The sequence below is a fragment of the Chaetodon auriga genome, chromosome 2, assembly GCF_051107435.1.
Source record: "Chaetodon auriga isolate fChaAug3 chromosome 2, fChaAug3.hap1, whole genome shotgun sequence".
Taxonomy (NCBI): domain Eukaryota; kingdom Metazoa; phylum Chordata; class Actinopteri; order Chaetodontiformes; family Chaetodontidae; genus Chaetodon; species Chaetodon auriga.
Window position 1 is genome coordinate 4,800,379 of NC_135075.1, and position 19,409 is coordinate 4,819,787.

Consider the following 19,409-nt stretch of genomic DNA (forward strand, 5'->3'; position numbering starts at 1 on the left):
CTTAATTTTTGCATATACAGGTGTCCTGTACTCGCATCGGGTTTAAGTCCATATCAAGTGGTTTAGGTAAACTGGCTTAATTATTTGTGTACAACCAGTCTGATTATTCTGATTGCTCTTCTTTCTTGTCACATCAGACTTCATTGTAGTGATGTCACCATGAAGCAATTACTGTGGTGGATACAGTGTTATCATAACTAACAGAAATTATAGAAGGCTGCAAATATATCAAGGCTGCAAAATACTGTACAAGGGACTGACTCAGTTAAACACAGATGACAGCTTTAAATTGTTTTGCAAACCGATCGGGTTATGCCATCAATTATTTAGCCATCCATTTACATTTCTGGGTATCTATCATTTTTTCAAAAGAAATAAGAAAGAATCTTAGCATTTGCTTCCAAATCCATCAAACGTGATATCCCCAAGTGGGCCTACTCCAGGGTGAGAGGAAGCTTTACTGCTTCAGAGGAACTCAGAGGCCCCACTCCAGACCAGGAAGGTTTTTTTTCTCCTGTTTTTCTTCAAGCTAAAAGCTTTCATTTTCCATAGAACTGGGTTAACCTTAGGCAACAACAAAGCTCTTTCTGGCTCCAGATAAATCCACACCCATAAGAGGAGCCCTCCCCCCTACCACCAGCACGGCAGCACCACCAAAAGAGTACCTGCTCTCCTCTCTGTTCCCCTCTTTTTTTCTTCTCCGCTCGCCTCCACATCCCTGATTTCCTTCATCAGATCTTCACAGTGCTTTTAGGAATTCAGGAAACCGGATAAAGCCTGAACATGCAGGTGCAAGAGATGTGGTTCCAGCGACTGTGTGGTACAAGGGAAGGCGAGTAATAAGGTGCCAGGAAGCGAAAGGCAGGAAGGAAGTGAAGAAGACAAAGACAAAGCACTGACTGGATAATTTACATTTGTATTGTGGATAAAGAGGGGGAGACTGGAAGGAAAATTGGAGAGAGGGCAGAGTAACGGACATATATCATAAAGAGTCAAATACACATCGGTCAGTAACACTAACTTTGTTACAGCTCACACCATTTGAAAAAATCGTTTTCCCCAAACCATGTCTATTTCTTTAATTGAGTCATTTACACATTCAGTCCATCAGTAATTATTAATTTGAACACAACCTATGCATCCTAAATTACACTGTACGGTTGATGTTCTGTGTGGTTCAGTGACTTCATTGCCTCATTTGGGTGACAAACTAACATGACTCGTCAGATTAGTTGTCATGTTAACGTTACTGGAAGGCAGTTGTGTTTGACAAAGTGGACAAAGAGCCCTATCTGACCTTTATCCATCATTATCCTTCTGGAATAAAATCCAAAATGTTTACTTCTGAAATGGTTGGTGTGATGATTATCTGTTGGCACGGCCTGCCAGCGTCCTCCATTTCTACATCAGCACAGAGAATAACAGCAGCCTAGGAGCATGCAGCAGATCAGAGAGACTGCATTTTAAAATCCCTGCTGCAACTGTGTCATTTTTTTGATTAGGGCAAATCTTTAGAGTTTAAATATTTAACTTTTTGCTTCTTTCAAACGAATTTCTGACACAAAGTGGCACACCAAGTCCAACATGTACAAACATGTACAAGAAGACATGATTGGCCAGGATTGTGGTTTCATTATGCTGGGGTCAACAGCAGGACCATGTTATACACTATGAAAGCAGTATGGAGGAAAGCAGAGGGAAAAGGTCATGAAGGACAAAAGAAGAAATGGGGAACAAAGGGAGGAGGAAGAGGAGGGAAAGCCTGCTAGGGCTAATTAGAGTGATAATAGGGGGCCAGAGCATGTGGAGGCAACTGGAAGGGGTCGACGTGACGAGGACAGTTCTAGATGGAGAACGAGGAGGGGATGGTGGGGTGAGAGGGAGGAGAGTGGTGGGAACAACACCTTGGCCTTTCCCACTCATAAGGGGGATGCTGGGTAATGGAGGGTGGCTCTCTCTGCAGACTTAGAATCACTAGAGCAAGCTGTCAAAGTGTCCCATGGACCTTAGATCAGTCTCCACAAGAATAAATACATTTTCTCAGGAAAGCAGACAGCCAACTGTGGACATCTACCACACGGCTACTCATGCAGTCACACAGGCACAGTGTATAATCAGCTCGGGTCCTTCCACTTCCATTCTAGTTACAGTACATCTATGGTGGTGGAACCCCTTGGGAGGTCCTGTGTCGTTGGGAACTCTCGCCTCTTGTTAGCCACTACATGGCTACGGTCTTTGATCAGCTCAGCTGACTCTTAAGCTCAGCTTAGTGCGGCAGGGGTCTGGAAAATCTGGGGAGAGGGAGAGAGGGAGTAACTGATGGCACCTACTGAACCATGTATCCCCTGGTGAGGAGCTGGAGGGAGGAAGGAGGAGCAAGAAAAAAAGATGGAAAGACAAGAAGGTGATGGGAAACAAGCAGGTTGGAGGGTAAATGGGCGGAGAGGATGGAAAAGAAGGGTCTCCTTCCATTCCTCCCCGAGCACTCACACGCTTCATGACCACCATCACCAGAAGGCGCTGACCCAACAACTGAACTGAAGCCAGGCATGAAAACAAGGTCGACCATAGTGAGTTTAGGAAACAGTGGGATGAAAAGAATTCGTAGAACGCACTGCCTCTGAATGTCATTAGATGGAGTGTGTCATTAGACTTTGGAACATTCATGGAAAGTGCTCGCATCAACCTTTCACATTAGGTTTAAGGTTTAAGAGTCCACAATTACATAATCAAAGCAATTAGGATGTCCGTCAACAACAATAACATCACCAAACATTCAGCTCTCGAACTGTTTTCTCCTCCACTCTCTCAATGTTTTTTTTTTTTTTGCGTGTCACAGCACTTGATGCTGCTGTCTACTTAGGGGCAAAGACGCCCTGTTCAGCTCCGTAATGAGCAGAGCTGACAGTCTCTCCAGGGCCACTTGAGCCGGACCAGAGGCGCTCTCCTCCAGGGCACAAACATACATTATTCATTTCTGTGCAAAGCTAGCATTCATTCAGACGTCACCTTCTCATGTGGGCTCTCTGGGTGAAAAACATTAACAGGAAAGGCTTGATTTACTGTAATTATAGCTTACTGGGGAGCACTGCAAGGTCTCTGCGAATGCTGCTAACTCATGCGCAAGTTCGCATCACCAGTGAGATCAGTTATATGCAGTGGTATCTTCTGGATGTATGACTGCGTACAAATTTCCTTCATGTGACATCAAAGCAAAGCTGCTTCACAGAATAATGTGCTTCTTCAAATAGACTAATCCAAACCTGTCTGTTGTGTTACATAATTTTCCTTCAATACTGTTTACATGTCCACATGTGTCTCACGGTAACCCTGACAACACCAGCTAATCTGATAGGCCCCTGATGTCTTAATTGTGTGTCCATGGGTATGAGACTGTGCTAACCACATTTGCTGGTTTCCTGTTTGGGGAGAGTCATATCAAAGAGATAAGAGCTGAGAGAAGAGAAGAAGAGCTATACACATTGGTAACGGTGGTGGAGCCCTGACCGACAGGACAGGGATCTTGGGGTAAAATCAGATGAACAGGAAGCTTTATCCATAATTACACCCATTTTTTTTTTTTTTTACAAAACTGGGCAGTGAAAGTGAAAGATACATGACATTTCCTGGTCCTAACTCTTGGTTTCACCTAAAATGAAAGTTCTGGGTGTTTGTTCACCCAAATTACTAAAACAAACAGAAAAAGAAACAACAGCATTTGCCTGACTTACGAAAGGTGGTATGAAGCCATGCCAATACTACCAAAGAAATAGTCCCAATGAAAACTGTTGACAGGCTTTATTTCTGGAAAGAGATGTCGCAATTAAATTTATACCATTGGAGGTACAATAAATATGGTATGTTCCCTTCACAAAACTATTGTACTTACCTAACCATAACCAATATGCTGTTCTGTCCAGAGGTAGATGAGAAGATTGATGTCCCTTTTGTGGACATGTACTGAATATGAAGTTACTGCCGGCAGCCAAGTAGCTTGTTGTACCACAATGACTGGAAACAGCTTGCTTGGCCTTGTCTTAACAAAATCCACCTACCAACACATCTGAAGCTCTCTAATCACCATGTTATTTCTTGCTTGTATGATCTGTGTAATGAAGTCAAAAATGCGTCAAACCAAACTTTCCTCTCTTAACAAACTTTTGAAGACACGTTTCAAGGACATTGCTCTCACCAAAAAAACATGACAGCATGGTCTTATGTACGACATATGTTTGCATTTACCTGAAAAGCAACCTCTCTGTAGCTGGGTAAAAAAAGTTTGTTTGTCCCTGAGAATGAACAGCAGGAGGAGATAAAAGTTGATATAGCACTTTGCTACACGGGAGACTGTGGCCTACATCTCATCTCCAATAAATAGTCGGAGCTGATTTGTTTACAGCATCACCACCTAATCTTAGCCAAACAGTTTAGTTGCCTTAATTCAACCAAAAATATTCCATAAAGCTGGCAGATCAGCATGAAACAAATCAAACGTGATTCATGTTCAGATGGCAATATGGAAAGAAGGAGCTGACAAACGTACAGACAACAATCAAAACTTTTATATGGATCATTTTGGAAGGCAATGACAGACAAGCTATTTTCTCATTTAAATATGAGCACTCTACATTTGAAGCTGACAGGCAGTGTTTGAACTGCTGAAATGAGTTTTTCACTTGAACTGGTACCTCCTTAACCCCACCAATGGCAGCGTGTTGTTATGATTCAAAATCAGAAAGACCTCCAAGGCCTCATAGAAGCCCCTACCCCTTCACCCACACCGGACCTGCACTTGTTTTTGCTCTCTTTCATCTCTTCTCGCCTCTCGGGCTCAGCTGACCTCTGTGCTCTGACCACAATTTACCCCGCATGTCAAGCCCCTCATTAGACACCACAAACCTGAACACAGAATGGTTACGGTCACACATACATACACCCTGAATATGAAAACCTATGAGAAGAGTGTGGATGAGAAAAGTGTGGAGGATAATAAAGCATGGGAAGACCTCCATGTATGGCTTCTTCTATCCATATATGTGTGCAAATTTGTGTGCGCATGTGTGTGTAGTGAAGGGTTTTCAAAGACATGCTTGGTGCTGGATAAGTGAGGTCACATGCATGTTCACATGTTTTGGTGTTTTTCTGATGTTATAGAAGATGAAGTTCAAGTTCAAAGTTGGATTTAGGAAAGGTAGGAAAAGAACGAAAAGGAAAAACAGAACAATTAGACTGCCAACAATATTCAGCTTTTCCTTACGTCTCTCCTTATGTGTCTCCTATTTTTTGCATCCATCGTCTGCTGAAAAAAAGCTTGAGCGTATAGGCAAGAACATGGTTGTGGTGTGGACAGGATGTGTGTGTGAGCAGGGGTAGGGGTGAGACATGTCTCTTACAGATGTGAGAAAACGGCTGCGTCTCTGAGGCTGAGTGTGCGGACACTAATTGGCAGAACAGAATTATTGAGTTAGTTAGTGAATTGAAGGTAATTTAATGAGTTGAGCTGAAGCAGAGCTGATAGGGCGCATAACTGTGGGAAAACAGGTTTCTGCACTCTCCACAGGCACAAAAGACTGGAGTGTGTCTGCATTTACGGCTCATAAGGATGTACAGTCGCTTGAACTCTCACTTGGTCGCTCTCTTTCTCTCTCTTCATTTGTCGGGGTTGCCATGGTGATGGGGAGGCTTGCCTCGGCGGCCCATAATTTCCAGAGAGCCTGTCTGGGTGTGACATGTCCTTTTCAGCCAGGCATTGTTTAGATGCTGATTTATGTGTGTTTGTTGCACTTTACCACCACCTCCTCAACACCTCCAGTGGGGGCGACAAACTTTTAAAGGATTGATGCGTCCAACAGCAGGTAAAACAGCATGCCGACGATTTGTTGAAGGGTCTGAATCAATGATTAAGATGCAAATTCAAAGCACTGAATTGGATAGGAACAATTTTGCAAAAAATGCTTGACAGTTTTTCATGAATGAACTTGCTATCATGACTTAAACATTCCAGTGTTTTCCCTCTACATCTCACCAGCTACTGTACATCTTTTTGCTTTTTCTTCCCCTCTTTGTTTGAAACAGTGATTATTTTCCCAACCAGCCCATCTCTCTTCCCTCCCAGTAGGCGTTCCTACAACACCGAGGAGTCCAATCACAGGCCAGTCCTTTACCCCATCCCTCTGTGGTCAGCCTGTTAGACTTTTTGTGTCCACGTTTTTTTCTTTTTACTTTTTTTTTCTGCTACCCCTCATTGAGCCACTTGAGCCTGGAGCAGATGGAAAGATTGTAGTAGGGGGAAAGTAAGCAAGCAGCAGAGAGAGTGAGACTTGGAAGAAGCCATGCAGAGAGTGAGGCAGCCCAGCGACGATGCTTGATGAAATGAACCACTGACCACCAAGAAATCTTTCCTCAACTTTGACTGAGCCCCAGAGAGACCAAGGAATCAGACAGGACAGCCCTGAGGAGAGACATCAACTCATCGTCCCAGCTGACGGACAAAACCCAGGCGAGGACGTGGAGAACAAAAGAAAGAAAGAAAGAGTTAGAGACGAGGAAGGGAGTCCTACAGATGAGAGTAAAAGCAGAGAGGGAGAAGGAGGTGCTCAGAGGGACCAGATAGACAAAAGTGAAACAAGTAACAGGATTGCTACAGGTGTGTCCACAAAGTCTGCTCAAAGAAAGGGTGACGCACCAGAGTCACCCAAACTAAAGCTGTCGCAAGTGAAACAGGGAGTAAAAGAGGAAGAGCAGACAGACGCAGAGGGACAAAGCTAGATAAGGATGGCCAACTCAGGTCTCCAGTTATTGGGTTATTTCCTGGCCTTGGGCGGTTGGATCGGCATCATCTCTACCACTGCCTTACCCCAGTGGAAGCAGTCATCGTACGCTGGCGATGCCATCATCACGGCCGTGGGTCTGTACGAGGGGCTGTGGATGAGCTGTGCCTCGCAGAGTACAGGACAGGTGCAATGCAAGATCTTTGACTCCATGCTCTCGCTGGACAGTGAGTACAATGTTTGAATTTGGCTTGACAAAACCTGACTAACTTGTTGTGGTTTGTTCTGTCACTGGCTGTTACTCTGATCTCCCTGTGACTGTGAACTAAACTCAACTACTTGGAAAAACTTATAGGCATATTGTAGGTTTATGATTATAATCATATTACATTATATGATTAACAAGAAATTGCAAATATCGTGTGTCTGATGAAGTGATATTCACCAAATAACCTGACAGAAGATGGAGAAACACATTTAAAATTCAAGTAAGGCAATAATCTGCTTGTACAACATCAACAAGAAAGGTTTCTCTCATTTTTGAAATCACACACTATACTTCACACAGCCTTCTCACATCGCTTTCTTTCTTGGCTGCTCTTGTTAAATTTTTGTGAATGATCGTCTTTTTGGTAGTTTGTATGAGTCAGGCTGAGGAAAGAAGGATCCAGTGAAAAGCTTTGTCTTGAGTTTGTCTTGCCAAGCTACCCCGTGAAATGTCTATGGTGTTGTTTTACAAATCATAACAGTTATTGTAGCTGGCCCATTCATTGGCCACATGTCTTAAACAGCAGCAAAAACAGAAGGAAAATAAGTCCCCAAGCCCTCACTATCTGGAACGCGTTAGAATCAGAAGCTGTAAATCTCACTTAAAATACCACTATTTGAGTCTTTAATGAAGTTCAATTAAAACTCCAAACATCACCAAATGTAATATGTGAGGAGTGGGAGGGGGTCAGGAATGTGGGATTCAGACATAAATTAGCTCACAATGTGAGCCTCCTGTCATCTCCAATCTGTAAGCAGGACCTAGTGACTCATAATTAATGGCACATAGATTATAGGAATCCATCCATCTACTGTCTGCTTAAATCACCCTATTAGAGATTCTAATGAAAGGCTGCGGGGGGTGGGCTCAGGCAGAAGTCAAATTGAACACTGAGTTTGTCTGTTTTTCTCGGTGGTTTGAGACCCATGTGTTTTCGAGTCCTGCTGTTGCACCCTTGCCTTAAAGCAACAAATGAGGCACGTTGCAAACATTTCTGTGTCTTGGTGAGTCATTATATCAAAACATTTTCTGTGGCGTTCTGTGTGATGGGCACCCAAGCTGATCTCCCATCTCCTTTGGTTCATTGCGGCAATAAGAACAGCGTATTGTCCTTGTGGATGAATAGGGGCTGTTAGCAGAAGAAAAGGGCAGTGTTGGGCCAAACACCAGAGATATTCCCAGAATGCGCTGTTTTCCCCACACGCGCACATTGTTCCAGTCGTCCATTAACACACCCAGTGAGTACAGATTGACGCTGAAGACAAACACTTAAGAAAACCCCTCAGAAGCGTTAACTTAGCGTACCTCTGGACGAACACAGAACTGAAACACTGTGAATCACATGTTTTTTCAGGTGTTTCCCCAGACAGTCATGAAATGGAGCAGATCAGCATCCAATCATGTGTCTGGGGTCAGACAAGGCACTCCAGGTCTGAATCTTGATTAAACACCCCTCTGGCGTTGGTTTGATCCAAGTATAACGCTGATTTGAGTTCTGAAGGAATTCTCCTCCTCAGCTACATTCGCAGCAGGAGCAGCATGTGATGGTGGGTATAATTGTTCACCAGACTGTGCTGCACTCTACTGATGCAGCCAAGCAACCGTAGTGGAAACTGTTGGATCTGCGGCAGGTTTACTGAGCATGTTGCTCAAAAAGAAGATGATGATCAGGATCATATATGCTTGAGAAGGTTGGCTAATATTGTCAGAGGAGTGTGGATGGTGGTGCTGAAAGGACAGCTCTTCAGAACAGGAACATCTGAGAATCATACCAGGGACACACTGACCTGCCTCAGTCCATCTGTTCTGTGACATTGCATCATTACATTGTATGTACCTTCATGTTAAAGTCAAAAAGTATGGTGTCTCTTAGAGACAACTTTGTTTCTTGCTCTGTACTGTACGTTAAGTTACGTACGTTATGGTTAGTGTAGTTCTGCTTGTTGAACGCAGCTTGAGATTCAGTACATGGGTAATCCGCACTTAGTAAGAGTGGCACTACCACTACAGTTTACACTCCTCATAGCTGATTTAACACTTATTAATTATCATATTGAGACAAATGTGCTCAATCAGTGGACAAGCAACTGTCCAACATGCACATCAACTACCATTATTTTCCACTTACTATGGGATAAAGCTTATGTTATCATGTATGTTTGTTACGGTCGACAAATTCCATGAAAAGACCAAAACCAGCAATGTGTTTATGCCTCGCAACACGCTCTGACCTCCCTACCCATCTGTGGCACTCAGCCCCAAAATAGACTACAGTCTGTGTGTTCATGGTAATGAAGGAACATGTCAGCAAGTGTAACTGTCTGGGTTGTTGATGTGTTTTTAATAGTCTTTGGACAACAATGAAACTCTGTGGCTCAGAGGAATAGGATGTATTAAGCTTTCAATACACACACACTACACTTAGTAGGATACATTCACTTTTAGTTTTGTTCTTTTCATAAGATTTGTTAACAGTAAGACAAATATAGATTATCGTCAGCCTAATCCTTTAAGACTAGAGCATTATTTGTAATGGGTTGGTGCTCAGGCTCAGTCATGACTATGAATAATAGTTCCACAGTGACAAACATGTGGTGCAATGCTAACGGCTTCCCATGCAAAAAGTGCAAATAAGGTAGTGTGATGTGTAGTGTTCACACAGTGAGCAGTGACAACATCTTCTCCAGCCTTATTTAAGAACTTTAAGAGTTTGGTCTTGACCACTTACCATAATTGTGACACCACCCTGTTTACTTAAAATTGAACTAAGGGACATGATGGAGGAAAATTCAGTTTTGGCCAGTGGAAGTGTGGCAATAAAATTAAGACCATCATATTAGTGAGTTTGTGCTTTGAGTTTGAGGTGAAAGTGGAGTGGAAAAGGGCTGGAGTTGTCAAATATAAGTTAAGTTTTAGTCGGTTAGGGAGTGGGCCAACAGATATTACGTACGACGGAGTCACAAGTGACCTCACAATGGGACCTTACTGTGCCTACACACACGCCAGCAAGCACACACTCATTCAAAGCTTGTGGCTGGCACTGCCAACCTTGGCACTGGAAAGAGAGGACCCAGTGGGTGAGCCAACTTCTCCCACCTTCCTCCCTCCCTCCCTCCCTCCCTCACCCGATAGGCCCCCAAATGCCCTTCTGGTTTGTCACTGAAACTGGTTGCAGTGGTGTCATTTAGCATGGGCCTGAACTCCCGTATGCCCTCAGAAGAAAAGAGGAAAGTCCAGAGTGGATGAAAGAAAAGAATATCAAACCTCTCTCTGTTGAGGACTGTTCAAATACTCCATCAAAAGGAGCTCTGGAGCCATAAATCAGACTTCAAAGATCATTCCATCCTCTTCCCCCCATCATAAGTCCCTTCAGATCAGCGTCTGAAATGCTACTTCACTGCTGCGCCATGAATGATGGGGTGTGTATTTCTATCACAATGACAAATGACTGTATAGGTTCCTGCCAGGCTGTTGCTCAACAGCTGTTTTTGAAGTGATTTTCTTTTTTTCTGTCACAGATTGCCACTCTCTGTTCTATTCTTGTGAAATTGTAGCCTTGACATTGGAAACAGTAATGTGACAAAAAAAATCCTAACTCAAGGTCTCAACTTTTCCCCTGTGATGATGTGTGAGTGACAGCTGATGCTAATCAATTCTGTTTTATTCTACTCTGTTCTAATCTAATTGTATTGTTGATATTGAAAACAGTTTGACGAGAATAAGTTACGAGATCATTTCTACAAATTTGAAGGCTGCTGTTGAAAGCTCTGAAAAAAGCTACCTTTTTTTTTTTTTCCAAACAATTGTAGTTGAGAGTGAAAATGTGAAAATTCATTCTTTATCTTGGGAACAGTAGCAAAACCATGAAATACTGGAAAAAGGAGTTACAGACATTGAGTTAAGATTTCTTTTTTGTCAAACTTTCCTATTCAATAAGTTTATTTATGTTCAAAATGATGCGGTGATGTGGCTTTGAGGTTGTTTGATTCTTGCCTTTCTCCTGTGACTATAAAAACTGCCGTACATGTACACTTCAAGTCATTGTTGTCTGAAGTTAATGCCTGTGACTTTGGCTGTTGAACCTGGATAAAAAGCTATGTTTATTTTAATTACCATATTTGTTGCCTTGTCAGACATCAGAATCAGAATATTGGACTTAACATGTTTTCATCGCTGCTGAGATTTCAACAATCCCCTTGCTTGTTGTAAATAAGACACACTCCATCAGTGTTTTGACAGTATCACTGAGTGCTTAGCATTGCATTGGCGTGAACACGTTTGTGAGCGGCTGTGTTTGAGGCAGTAACGTCTGATTGCTGTGGCGACAGCCCCGTGAAAACAATCTTGCTTTGTGATAAAGCCTCACTAATCCCACTGTGTGAAACATGTAAAGCAGGCCCTCCTACAGCTGCTCTGTGTGAGAGAGACTTGTGTGTTTCATCTGTGTCTATTCCACCTACAGTAATTGCGTGTGTGCAGATATTGTGCATTTGCACATATGTGTGAGTGTAAATATGTTCTTCCCACAAAGTTATGTGTGTGTGCTGAGGCCTGTGTGGGCGGCACATTAGATTTTTGAGAAGGCAAAACCACAGTGGAATGATCTTTAGAAGATTTGGAGGATCATTTAAGGTCCCAGAGCTTGGCCAAGAAAGTCACCTCTGGAAATAAAAAAGCTGGAATTACCCTGCTGGAAAATAGGACAGTGGTGGACTCACACTGATGAGCATTCTGTCATAAATTCATGTGGTCTCCCATCAATCCTGCATGGCGTGTGTAGCTTCATTCCCTTATAATGATCACTTTAATGTCCAGAAATGTTTGCTTTATTCCAAGTGATGGACTAAAAGATGCTATTTGTTTTCTCATCTCCTCACCACTTTCCTGCCTTTCCTTTCCTATATTTTTACCCTCCCTTTCTTCCATATCTTCTATTGTATCTCTATCATTCACCATTCTGTGCTCCCCTCTGCGATCCCTGCCTCCTCCTTTTATTTCTTTATCTAGTCCACATCCAGACATGTCGGGCCCTCATGGTAGTGTCAGTGCTGCTGGGCTTTATCGGCATCATTGTCAGCGTGGTGGGCATGAAGTGCACTAAGGTGGGAGATAACAACCCATCCACCAAAACCCGCATCGCTGTGACCGGAGGAGCTCTCTTCCTGCTCGCAGGTGGGATTTCTGTTGTTAACATTTTGTGTAGTTCACAAGAAAAACTAAGCTGCAGTATCTCCCGCAACCAGTGCATTCAGCAAGAGTGGTCTGGCATTTTTCTAGCCTGACTGTCTCACTGGGGGTCTTCTGGTAATTTGAGTCCCTGCTGTAAACAGGAAGTGGTCATTTTAGTAGCATTAGCCACTGACCTCAGACATCAACCACAAGCCTGGGGGAAGGAATTAACAAAACAAGGATTCCCCAATTCATTAAAGTGTTGTTTTAGCTCCAGTGAATGTTTGCAGGATTAATTGGTACGGAGAACTGCGACACTCTTGTTAATCTCTTCTCCCTCTGCAGGTGTGTGTACACTGGTGTCTGTGTCCTGGTATGCCACTCAGGTGTCCTATCAGTTCTTCAACCCAAATACACCGCCCAACGCCAGGTATGTGAATGCTGGAGATCTGCAAGCCTCAATAATTTCAGTGAATCCGACCCTGACTCAGATGGGAGATTATATAAATGAAATGGACTTCATGTATACATCGCTTTTCTAATCTTATCGACCACTCAGTGGGATTTACAACACAAGTCATTCACATACACACATTCATTCACTGGCAGCAGAGGCAACCATGCAAAGTGCCACCTGTTGTTCCCCCTCAAATGTTGTCAGATATATTGTTATCAAGGTTTGAACTCAACAGTGAAAAGGGAAGTTTCTTTAATTTGGGATTGTCGAGCATTACAGTCTTATTAATGATTGATAAATGCGACACATTTCATTCAGCAGGCATGCTGCATTTAAATTTTTATTGTCATTCTTAATGGCATTGGAGAAAAGGGCATTTTTCTGCAAACAGCCTACTGTGTATGTGACTGTTTTGTGGCAATATGGGCACATTTTGATAGTTTCTTTACATAAAACTAAAACCCATTAAAATATCAATTGGACACAATCTACTGGGTTACCCTCTGTTTCATACTGTCACGCTGTGCTAACATTTCTGGTCTGTCAAAAAAAGAGCAAGTAAACACAACAGTGCATTTACTGTTTAAGCTTTGTGACAAAATAATCCTAGGAATGATTGATCGCAGGAACAAAGCTCCCTTTGGTATCCCTTATTTGTTTGCACTGTATCTGAATAACCAGAAGTATGACACATTAGACAAATAACAGATTAAATGTTCTGCTTCATGCAGACAAGCCTTGTGAGTGCAGTGTGATATTTGTTTTAATCGGTGATGAGAAGAGGATTTGTGGAGGTAGAGACGAGAAACTGACACTGATCTGTTGAGTGTTTACATAACAGCACTGAAATCATTTGAAAGTTTGGTGTTTCATTTCTCTCCAGCTCTATCTTACAGCATATTTTAGATCAGTCATTTTACATTCAAAGAAACTGCCATTCCTTGTCCTAATATTGATGCTAGGAACTAACTCTAATTGCCTCTAATCTAAATCAATGCTGTACACTAGTTACGATGTTTGTGAGGCTTCTGTTCAACAGTCATAGATGTTCAGTGATGCAGAATTAGTTCTGAGTTACACCACTGAAAATATTCTGTAAGGTCAAAGGTCTTTAAAGTTGCAGGAACTGGCCTTGCAACCAAAACTCTAGCAAGGTTCCTGCAGTCGAAACACAAGTTGAGTAATGAAAATACATGGCTGCGTAGGAGCAAGATCTCAAGACAGGCACTATCATTTACTCAGATTCATTTTGAGCATCAGTTAAAGGTACAGCATATAGGATTTGTTGGCAGAGATGGAAAACAATATTTCTAATTATGTTTTGGTTAGTGTAGAATCATCTGTAAATAAGAATCATTGTCTGTCTTTTGTTACCTCAGAATGAGCTCTTTATATCTACAGAGGGAGTGGGTCCTCTTCCACAGAGTTCACTCTGTTTGCACCATTGTGTGGCTACAGTAGCCCAGAAGGGACAAACTAAACACCAGTTAAACAGACAGCCTTTCATGTTGTTTGTGTTATTCATCTGTTTAGCAACCATTGTAGGTGAGGGTGAGGTGAGGGGTATTGAATTGGTCAGTGCTACATGTCATTAAATCCCAGACATAAGAGCTTTAAGTGGCTTTTTAAATAAAGTAAATATTTTGGCTAAATGATTAGACTTTAGGTTATCATTTCTACTATATATTATCTTTGATACTGGATATTTCTTGGGTAAGAGTACTTGGAATTTCAAGTCTTGCTTTTGACTCTAGAAGAACTTATCATGATAACTTCTTGATGGAAGGGAAAACAGTGAACCAGCCATACTGTGTACCTCGTTACAACCATTTCCTCCCTCTTTCTTGCACAGGTATGAGTTTGGCTCGGCCCTGTTTGTGGGCTGGGCGGCGGCCAGCCTGACGGTCCTGGGCGGCTCCTTGCTATGCTGCTCCTGCTCTAAAGACGACATGCGAGGGCAGCAATATTACCGTCAATCACAGCCTTCCACAGCCAGGGAGTACGTGTAAAACCCTCCCCTTCCAGCTGTCACCCAAACAGAGAGCATCGGACACGCTTGCCCCCCCCACACAACTTTTTTTCTCAAATTATACCTGCTAAAAATGAAACAAAACAAAAGACGATCTTGTGTGCACACATGCAATCACATACAGTATTACACACAAAGACATTACCCACCAGTAGGATGTATTTTTGTGGCTACAAAAGCTACAACCTTTAATTATTTGTGAGCTGACAACATACATATTTTATGTCAATCATCCAGCTAATTTACACAAGGATAAGCTTATTATGTGGAAAGAAACCTCACATGTGCTTTAATGTCATTATTTAATCCACTAGAAATTAGAGCAGCTGCTTAAATCTGACCCCAAAAATACAACTACTCATTCTGAGTCATCCAGTTTCTGAGATATAAAAAGAAACAAATGAGAACATTTTCTTCTTGGTACAGCAATGCAACATTTTAGGTGAATCCAAAGGCAAAATCTAAGGTGTATCATGGCAGATACCCAGAGAGAACCGACACGGAACTAGAAACACTGGTACAGCTTGCTGAACTTTCATTAGCATGTCCTATGCTTCCTGGTTGGAGCTGCACCTGTGGTTTGCCTCCATATTGCTTTGTGTATTCACACTCCACTGGTGCAGTTATGTTGTGTAAAGCAAGAGCCCCAAACCACTGTGCAAAAACTTGGAAAAGTTACTGAGTGGCTCCTCTGTTGTTGTGGGAGAAACAGAGGTTGGCTTGTACAATCTCACCCAGGAAAACAGGTCAGTTAGGCTGTGATCACAGAGGACACTGATTTCTCCTGCTCAGACTCAAAGCACCATTGCAGATAAACAGAGAGCACGGGAGGCACAAGGCAGAGGAGCTCTTCCTGTTAGTTTTCATGTGGTGCAATGTGGTGCAGTTAGCAGTAACTGCCTTATTTTGCTTGATGAAGAGGGTGAGGAGCCCATTCTAAAGCAAAGAATGTAGATAAATCAACTTTACCCACATGGAGAGCAGACCTGTAGCCTGGTGAGGAACTGCCTAATCCCTCCTTTATTTATTTTTGTTGGCCTAAAAGAAGTCAACTTCAAGCATAATAAGTCTAAGAACAGTGGAATCCACCTACAAAATATCCACTAAATGATAGTTTTTAATTGTTGACTGTAAACTCGCCCCAGGCTGCTAAACCAGAAGACAGCTTACGTGTGATTAAACCGACCAAAATGACTGACAATAAAGAAGCAGGTGTGTACAGTGTCCTGTGTCATTACGGCCTCGTCCAGCAGCCGTTTTGTAACAGCTGATGGACTCCCTCACTATAAAACTTATACAGTCCTGTTTTACACAACAATCTCGTCACGAGTGCTGCACATGACACAATCTGAACTGCAGAAGTGGAGGTGAACTGTTAGTTAAAGGTGTTCAGAGTGTGAATGCTGTTAATGATCATATCACCATTTTACTCAACACTAACACAAAGTGGAGGTTCTCATCAACACATATCACCAAAATCCATGAATTAACACTATCACTCCAGATTCATACACTCCTCCATCTCATAACCGCTTGTATAACCAAACCAATGTCTAAGATCTAAGCTATTTCATATCCTGCTCACATAAGTATAATCATCATAAGCTATAAGCCACTAGTGCAGTATTAGACATTACTTTACAATGTACCATAAGCTAGCATGATGCTTACAACAAAGTTGTCAATATAAATCATATCATATGTAACTTCACTGCAGTAGAACTGACTACAGGTGTTTTGCAAACCACTGAGTACTTCATGAGGGTGAATTATAATAGATATCAGCAGCAACAGTAGAGCCTGTAGATCTCAACAATGGGTCTAAATTGGCCCCTGAGTCCCCCCTCCCACATCACTTCCTGCCTTCATTTGTGTCTTTTAAAGAGCTGGTCCATCACTGTCCCAGATAATAAACCCATTAACTTTTCTTAGAATCGCTCCCAGTCGCCCCATTTCCCGGTCGCACAGCCTCTCTTCTTGGTAGATGCTTGTGTGTGGAGTGCTCTGTTATTCTCAGTTTGGGGGGTTGTAGGTCTCTAGGAAATTCCTTGTGCCCTTTAAATAAAAGAGGATGTCAGGCGTCACTGTTCTGTCAGTAGCAGCTGTGCTTTGAATAGTGACTGCACAACAACAGGTCTGATAAGACTACCTATGCTACGTCCAAAGAAAAGAAAATATACATTTAAAGTAATAATTTGGCACTTTGAGAATTATGCTTATCTGCTTTCTTGTCAGGAGGATAATGAGAGGATTAATGCCATTCTTCTAGTTGTCTGTTAAATCTAAAGCTACAATCAGCGCATGATAGCTTAGCATAGCATACAGACTGAACACATCAGGAAATAGCTAGTGTTCACAGTGTAAAGGTAAAAATAACAAGACTTAGCATCTTAATTATTGAGCTTTTAGAGGTGCTGGCAGGTAGATGTTGCTCTGTCTTCATATTTAGCCTACAGACACTGTTGTAGTAATAATCTGCTCATGGACCCTCATCAACAAAGTGAATGAGCATCTTTCCCAAAGTGTCACCATTACTTAAAAAGCAGCTGATGAACTAGAAGGTAACATAAGTACAGCCAGCAAAATCTGACAAAAAGGCATGTATTTCACCTTTAATAATCATCATTACTAATATTTATTTGAAACGTGATCTCATTAAAATGTATCTTATGTGTTAGCTGACATGTAGCATCACCTCGCACGCTCCTTCTCATTGACTTTCCACCTTTTTTCCCAACATCTTTACAATCATCAAGCATCCTACTTTCTTTCTAACAATTCACAGCTGTTGTGAGAGTCTCAGAGGTCTTGATGTGTCTCTTATCTCCCCTCCTGTCCTCTAATCTTGTTCTTCTCTGAATGTCTTCTTCTCTCCTCTAATTCAGGGCAGAGTTGTTGAGTGAAACTAGTTTCCCTGACTGATCAGCCCCTGCCTTTTTATCGAGGACTGTCCGACTGTCCAACCACTGTCTTCCCCCTTTTTTCCTGTTACCTCTTAGACCCTAAAGTTGGACCTGTTGTAGCAGAATAGTCCCGTCCCCTCAGTACTACATCTGCACCTTATCAGTTTTAATGGGAACCAAGATGCATTGGCTTGTCCCATTTTGTCCCTACCTTCTGAGCCTCTTCTGTAAATATGGACTCTTAAAGGATATGTGATCAGACCTTCTATTTAAGAAATGAGGTGGTCTCCATTTCAGCCTGGCAAGCCTCTACTACACCTCCCACAACCCCCTCTGTCCCATTATAGGCCAAAAGTTAACAATGAGTTGAAAGTCTTTGTGGTTTTGTTGCGCTGACTTATGATTTCACTTATATCCTATGACCTCTGGGTGTCTTTTTGTAAATGTATCTTTTGGGTTTATTTTGCTCGTTGTGACTACTTTGACTGAAACATGTCTTTTTTTCCCTTTTGAATTGCAGACCAAATGTTAAAAGTACCCCACCAGAGAAAAGGGAGCAGTACTTGTAGTTTGGGAGTCTTCTGGCCTTACCATGGTTTAGAATCTGTCAACAGACAAAAGCCTCTCACTGAGGAATTCAAAACAGACAGACACATTACAGACAGAATTTATGAAGAGAAAACTTTCAAGCATATTGCAACAACGTAAATTAGAGACGTTGCTGAAGTAAAAGAAATTGTTTGGGGAGGTTTTTATGAAATAGTTGTTTCATTGGGACTGACAAACGTGATATACTTGTCTGTTTTGTTGACTTTGGGAGAGACAGTCATTCAGGGTATGTTTTCTATAACATGTTAAAATGCCCGGGTGTATATACCACCTACTCTATTCTTTCTTTTCTTTTTTTTCCTTTTTTTTTTTTTTTTTTTACTACATATATAATGTTTTACTACAGTGCCTTATAACACATGTTTGTGCACATGTATGTTTTTGACTTCGTGGATTCTTTATAGTCTCCATCCCATCTGAGGGATGTGTGTCCATAGTTCCTCTGCCAGCAGTTCTGTATGCCTTTATTGTTATTATTGTTGGATATCTGAAAATGAATGTGAAGCTATCTCTGCGGTACCACTTATGAAACAACAAAGACATACATATGATAGATCTTCAGCAGCATAGTGCCTTATGCCACTGTTCATAAGAAGCTGTGTGCCTGTTTCCAAGTAGCCTGGATCGAGGATATACCCAGTACATTTATTTCGTTTTGTTAAGTGCCAATATGATTTTGTGTAAATGACAGAGTCGTTGTATTATTGACTCGAAAGGATGTACTGTACTGTGTGCTGTCTCCTGTACTAAGGAACGCCAGTTTGCTGAGTGTTCAAATGCCCTTCTGATGCCTGCATTTATTTACCATGCCATTCCTTTCTCTAATATTTACCTCCTCCATGTTGTGTATCATCTCATTTACAGCATAGCCCTGTCTGTTTCTTTTAGATTAAAGTAAACAGAGACATAAAAACGGAATTGGCTATGAGTCAGTGTTTTATTGGTTGTCTCCTAACTTTTCACCCTCGCCTGACTTTTCACCCCCTCCCCCCACTCGTTCCTCCTTTCCAGCTCAAATACTTCTTTTGCACCCTGTTGTTCAATAATTGCAGACGTGGAATTCCACTTCTGCTCCACTGGACTGTGGCACATTCTCAAAGGTGGACTCACAAAGTTAACTTGCTACAACTGACAACAAGGCTCGAATTTTTCTTCTTTTTTGAGTTCCAGCTATGAAACATTTGCTAAATCATGAGTTTGGAAT

At 42.0% G+C, this 19,409-nt stretch overlaps 1 protein-coding gene across 2 annotated transcripts; it reads left to right on the forward strand.

Annotated features, from left to right (window-relative positions):
• Positions 1–6,214: 6,214 nt before the first annotated feature.
• Positions 6,215–19,123, forward strand: cldn19 (claudin 19). Of its 2 annotated transcripts, none has more exons than XM_076750919.1 (5): positions 6,215–6,997; positions 12,046–12,210; positions 12,553–12,637; positions 14,517–14,663; positions 18,117–19,123. In XM_076750919.1, exons 1-5 carry the CDS (start codon positions 6,775–6,777, stop codon positions 18,163–18,165), a joined length of 669 nt encoding a protein of 222 aa, XP_076607034.1. In that variant the 5' UTR covers positions 6,215–6,774; the 3' UTR covers positions 18,166–19,123. The 2 variants fall into 2 exon arrangements, with proteins under 2 accessions (XP_076607034.1, XP_076607041.1); XM_076750926.1 differs by having other exon boundaries at positions 6,232–6,997; positions 17,579–19,123.
• The last annotated feature ends 286 nt before the right edge of the window (positions 19,124–19,409 follow it).